At 28.2% G+C, this 6,711-nt stretch overlaps 1 protein-coding gene and 1 non-coding gene across 2 annotated transcripts; both read left to right on the top strand.

The window, feature by feature from the left end:
- Positions 1 to 69: 69 nt before the first annotated feature.
- On the top strand, positions 70 to 141 carry TRNAT-CGU. Its single transcript has one exon. It is a non-coding gene; the product is annotated as a tRNA-Thr (tRNA).
- On the top strand, positions 98 to 891 carry LOC107865923 (psbQ-like protein 3, chloroplastic). The gene has a single exon (XM_016712111.2). The coding sequence runs from the start codon at positions 295 to 297 to the stop codon at positions 823 to 825; it is 531 nt and encodes a 176-aa protein (XP_016567597.2). The 5' UTR covers positions 98 to 294; the 3' UTR covers positions 826 to 891.
- The last annotated feature ends 5,820 nt before the right edge of the window (positions 892 to 6,711 follow it).

Consider the following 6,711-nt stretch of genomic DNA (forward strand, 5'->3'; position numbering starts at 1 on the left):
TTTGGTAATTCAAAGGGGTTCTCGAGTTCAACAACAATACCTTTATTCCGAAATATAAGGTATCAACAAGCCTCCGTAGCATAGTGGTAGTGCGTTCGCTTCGTAAGCGAAAGGTCGCGAGTTCGATCCTCGCCGGGGGCTCTCTTCTCCAATAATATATTTTTCTTTCCTTTACAATTCTCTATTTTCATCTTGTTTCTCTCTAGTCATTTTGCAGATTTAGATTTTTCTATCAAATATTCTCCAAACAATATTCAGTCTTAAATTAAACAATCAAAAACTCCATATCTTAAAATGTCAGTACTACCTTTACCTTTACTTCAAAACCCAAACCAACAACCATTAATCCCATTTCCTTCTACCTTAAACAAATCAAGAAACACAACCCAAATGTCCCTCAATCGAAGAACAACTCTGTTTATAGTCCCAACATCATTCACCCTTCTTCTAAGTGAACAAAAAAATGCCAACGCATTTGATTTCAGAATCACAACTCCAGACCAAACACTTGAGGAAGCAAAAGATGGAATCCAAATGCATGCACATAATTTATTACAAGTCAAAGAATTATTAGAGGCAGAATCATGGAAAGAAGCTCAAAAGTCTTTGAGAAAAAGCTCAGCTTTGTTGAAACAAGATATGTATACTATAATTCAAGCTAAACCAGGTAAACAAAGGCCTGAATTGAGGAAAATGTATTCACTTTTGTTCAATAATGTTTCAAGAATGGATTTTGCAGCTAGGGATAAGGATGTGCCACGTGTATGGGAATGTTATGATAATATTGTTATTGCCCTTAACAATCTTTTGCCTAGACTGCAGTAGTGTAGTTATTTGTAAAACAAGTTTTGTATGGTATAATAATTAACTTTCGTTCTTGAGCTACTTTAATCAGAGTCACATACGTAATTCCTTGCGGTTGACGGGTTGAGTTTAACTTATACTAGTTTAGTATACATGCGTTACACATGTATTTAATGTTAAAGAAGAAAATTACATGTACACTAAGCAACGTCTTGTTTCTACATAGGATATAATTTATAGATCTATTGTATGAGGTGTGCATTCACTATTTCCTCTAACATTCAAGTGTCGTCTCATAGAATCACCACTACATCTTTGAGTGTTTTGGCTAATTGTCAATCTCCCAATATCAATATTTTGGTTGCAAAAAAAAAAAAAGGAGCTTATCTCTAATATTTTGATGTTCCTATATTGTCCTTTTAGTGTTGTTTTATATACTATATATATATATATATATATATATAAATACGACTTCAAGTTCTATTATATTAATTGAATGTGTCATCACTTTCTACAAATAATAAGAAAATTAAGGTATATAAGAGAATGTTTTATTATGCGCAACAACCTTACCCTAGATTCTTGTGGTCCAGTCTTCCTCGAGCACCGCATATTGTGGAAGTTTTAGTGCACTGACCTGCTATTGTAAACATCTTAAGTTCACATTTTTTAAAATAGGGAAAATGTTTGTCACTGTCCAATACAACAAATAAAAAAAGAGTTCCCTATTCGTTTATTATACACATGAGAAAGACAAAAAAAAAAATATATACTTTTATCTATCAATGTAGTAGGCTTATATATATAAACAATATAAACTGATTGCATATGAAAAAGATACGTAGAACCACTCAAATAATTTCTCACCTAGCAACACACTCAAAGTGCAATCTTTGAATATTTTGTTGTCACTTCTTAAACACCAATGGACCCTAACCTCCAAAACAAACGACGCTGATCACTTCCATTGTGATTCAATGTCAAGACTTGAAAGAGCGAAGAGAAGAACAATTTATCAAATTAATTGGGCCCAAATTAAGAGTTTTTACATAATTCAAATAAGAAAATATTTTAATAGCAAACATTTTAATTTATTACAAAGTCAAAATCTTAAACCAAGTTGAAAACAAAAAGTGTAATTAATGTTTAGGTTGCTTACAACTTTGTCATATCAAATCATACAAAAATTAGGATCCACGATATAATTTTCTCTTATTGTATATTTTAGGATTCTTTTTAAATATGTTTTTTGTTGTCATATTTTTTTGAAATTCTTAAATTTTAAATATTATAAAGATAATTAAATACTAATAAATAAATAAAATAGTAAAAAGACAATTTGTATATTGCAATATCTGTTAATGAAGAACACATGTAGACATTAAAAATAAAATTTATCTAAAAATAAATTGCAATAACAAAATAAATAAATAAATAAATAGAAGTGATTTTATTATCAAGATTGTGGGTACAATTTTGTATATTTTCTTGATTCTTCTTTTCTAAAATTTCAGAATGATTCAAAGGCCGTTAGTAGCATATTTTTTGAACTTAGGGTGATTTATTACGTAAATTACAACCTCTACAGATTGAATAATAAATTAATAATATAAAGTGTTACAACCTCTACAAATTGGATAATAAATTAATAATATAGAGTGAATTTGGGTAGACCAACAAATGATCTCTTGTCACCTTATTTTCATTTTTAGTACATTCTTGTTCATCTTTTATGAATTTTAAAAAGAGGCATAAGGATATTCGTGAAAACTACATCAACCGATAAGTCTGAATTCATTGTCACCTTACAATGTGATTGAACTCAAATTATGATCTTGTTGTTAACAACTGTGTGTTGTGCGAAAGCTAGTAAAGAAGCCTTAAAATGATAGTAAAGAGAAATTATAAAGATTCATAATAATTAATTTAATTTGATCAATTAACATATATGATTGAATTTTGAAAACCTCATTTATTTTGATGAATTTGAAGGAATAATGAAAAGTGCTAGTGTCTTTTACACATATGGATAAAGTGAGGGATTCGTCCATACTCTCGGTAAATTAAGTTTGGAAGACCACGACTAATCCTGAAAGAAAATGAATGGTAAAAATAGCATGTCGTATCAATGGAAAGTTCTGTGACTCCCCTTCCTTCCACAGTTTTCTTTTTTATATTTACTTCATGGAATTTGTCCATTTTCATAGTATCCAAAGTTCATAACAAATTGCGGGAATTATCCAAAATTCGAAAGGAAGAAGTGAGTCAGTATTATCATATGCATGTCTTCTCACGTCTCTTACGTAATGAAATTGCTAATTGTACTTGAATACGAAAATCTTATATCAATGAGATCTTTAAAACATGATATCCACAAAGACAATTAACCAAAAAAAAAAAAGAAAAAAAAAAGAAGATATCCACAAAAGCTAAAGTTTAAATGATTGAGAGACGCACCTCAAAACAACATGGCCAAGGACACCAACTATAACTCAACGAAGCACAACTCGATCAACTTCACAACAAAACTTCTCTTTTAAAGGCGAATCTACCAGCATCTGATCCTTCGTCATCTCAAACATACCAAAGTGAAAACGTTACACTCACCTTATAAAAGAATTAATCAGAAAACAAAAGAATACCATGATTTTTAGAACAAGAGAAGAATGCAAATTAAATATGTTGACACTAACAGAGCCGATCTCCAATGGTGTAGCGGTGATGCTAGGATATATAAGGATTGGAGTGGAGAATCGAGACGACAAGACAATCATGTTTATGTGAGAAGTGCCTCAACAATTGCTTCTGAATAAACTCTATGCATTAAATTAACTCATCAATGTATCGACCCAAATGACAGTAATAAGAGCTTATCACGATTTATGAATAAATAATCAAACAATTTGAAGTCAATGTCCAATATATTATAGGAAATCCAAGTATAACATTAAAAGAACCTACAAATACTGATTAAGTTTACAACGCACATTTAATTCATATATTTTAGCTAAGCAATTTATGTTGGCATAGCAAGTAATATTGTGTTTAAATTAACAAAAGGGAGAGATGATATAATGAAAAAAACTTGAAAATAAATTGTTGAAACTATGCTGAGACGAAAAATAATGAAAGATCGCAACTGTTTATAACAATGAACAATGAAAAATACTTAAGGGTTTATATACTTAACAATGAACAATTGTTGAATGTGTTTTTTGATGAAACCAAGTAGGGTAAAAGGTGGGTGTTTTCTGGTTGAAAGAAATCAAGTAGGAACTAAATAGGATGCAAAAAACAAATGAAAAAAAAGATAAATTTGAAAAGATTTTAATTATAGAGAAATTTAGGGTGTTTTTTGGATGATTCTTCAATAATTATACAATTGCCTTTATTATATTGAATATAGTAAATAATAAATATATTAAAAATAAATGGACAAGTTTTCTATTAAAGGTAAATTTCTAGATTTTCCTATTAAAGCTATATTTATGGATTTATGGCTACTTTTCATTTACCGTCTCAAATATGTCTCAAAAAAAGGTTAAATAGGTAAGCCTAAAATTTTTTGCCAAAACCTTTTTCAATACGTTTTTAAAAAATAGGCAAACTTTTCCTGTGAAGAAAAAATTGGCCGACTTTTTCTCCCAAAATAATGTCCAACATATTACGCCCCCAAAATAGCAAACAAACCTTTTCCAAATATAATCACTTGGTTAACTTTTTCTAAAACGGGTGTTTTAATCAAGTAGGGGGGAATTGGTGTTTTAATCTAGGAAAAAAAAGCTAAATTTGGGAAGAATTTAATTGTAGCAAAAAATTAGTATAATTTATTTTGAAGAATTTAATTGTAGGAAAAAGGGTAAAAGACAGTTTTGTCTAAAACGGACTTGTTTAACGAAGGGCAAAAAGTTCAATTCACTAACAATATAATTAAATCTAACTTTTACACAAAAAATTTCTCAAATTCGTCTGACACTCATCTATCACCAGTAAACTATACAAAATAATACGACAATAGAGATATCAAAATAATACAACTAAACTGTACCTTTACACAAAAAAAAATCTCAAAACAGAGATATAAAAATAATACAATTAAACCTAACATTTACCTAAAATAATTTCGTAAAGTCTACCGACATTTTTTTTTAAATTAAAAGAGTCGACCGACATTCATCTACTACCTGTAAACTTCAACAAAATAATACAATAGTGATCACAAAGCTTCAGTTTTGGTGAAAATAATTCTTGTCTGAGAAAAATTTTTTGACACCAAAGAATGAGTTGAATGAAAATAAAGAAGACATATATATACACACACATTGAATTCTATTATGTTGACAAAAATAGTGAAGAAGTTAAGAGTTAGAAAATTAAACATCCATCAATCTAGACATGCAACTAAATCAAGTTAGATGAGCATCAGTCATGTTTTTACAATAAGTAAATCAGTTTCTTCTCTAGTTTAACGTGCATCTCAATATTTATAGAACTATTTTCTTAATAGAATCCTATTTTAGGAGTATTTTTCTATCCTATTTTAGGAGTATTTCTCTAATGAAAATATTAATTGATTGTCCTTCCATATGTTTTAAGAACCCCATATATTTTAGGAGTCTAGTTAATATAATAAAAATAATTAAATAATAAATTGAAGAAAATAGTGAAAAGATAGTTTTTTCTAAAGGAGGTCTTTTAAGGACAAAAAGTTCAAATCACTATTGTAAAGGTCTTCACACTTTTAATATATTATATAGATTATAGATATAGATATAGATTATTAATAGTAATAATTATTATTATATACTATATTATATTAAACGTTAGGATATTTGTTTAAATAATAAAAATGAATATGATAAATAAATTCAACATCTTTTGGAGAGTTTAATTAATTAAACCTAACTTTTACAAAAAAAAAAAAAATCTCAAAGCCGATCGATATTCATCTACAACCTGTAAACTGCAACAAAACAATACGATGATAGAGATATCAAAACAATATAATTAAATCTAACCTTTACACAAAAATTTACTCAAAGCCGTCCGACACTCATCTACCACCTGTAAATTATAACAAAATAATATGACAATAGAGATATCAAAATAATACAACTAAACTCTACCTTTACACAAAAAAAATTCTCAAAACAGAGATATAAAAATAATACAATTAAACCTAACCTTTACCTAAAAAAAATTTCCAAAGCCGACCGACATTCATCTACTACCACCTGTAAATTCATCTATGACATCTAAACTATAACAAAATAATACAATAGTGATCACAAAACTTCAGTTTTGATGAAATAATTCTTGTCTGAGCGAAAATTTTGACACTAAAGAATGACTTGAATGAAAATCAAAAAGATATATATACATATATCCACACACGTTGAATTCTATTTTGTTGACAAAAATAGTGAAGAAGTTGAGGGTTAGAAAATTAAACATCCATCAATCTAGACATGCAACCGAATCAAGTTAGATGAGCATCAATCATGTTTTCCCAATAAGTAAATCAGTTTCTTCTCTAATTTAACGTGCATCTCAATATTTATAGAAGTATTTCCTTAATAGAGTCCTATTTTAGGAGTATTTTTCTATACTATTTTAGGAGTATTTTTCTAATTGATCACTATAAAAAAATTAATTGATTCTATTTCTAAATATTTTAGAAGTGTAAATTTTGCCAAAAATAAATTGTATTGCATATATACTAATTGTACTAATTGTATTACAATATTACAGTACCTCTGAATTTGCCAAAAAAGAAATTCTACAAATATGAGGAAACGGTCGTTTCGAGAGCAAACGGCAAAAAGTTCAAATCACTTTTCTAAGGGTCTTTACACTTTTAATATTATATATATATATATATATATATATATATATATATATATATAT

Source organism: Capsicum annuum, chromosome 3 (assembly GCF_002878395.1).
Source record: "Capsicum annuum cultivar UCD-10X-F1 chromosome 3, UCD10Xv1.1, whole genome shotgun sequence".
NCBI lineage: Eukaryota > Viridiplantae > Streptophyta > Magnoliopsida > Solanales > Solanaceae > Capsicum > Capsicum annuum.

What these genes read in the sequence shown, in the direction of transcription:
- LOC107865923 (XM_016712111.2), top strand. Translation starts at nt 295, where the DNA reads ATGTCAGTACTACCTTTACCTTTACTTCAAAACCCAAACCAACAACCA.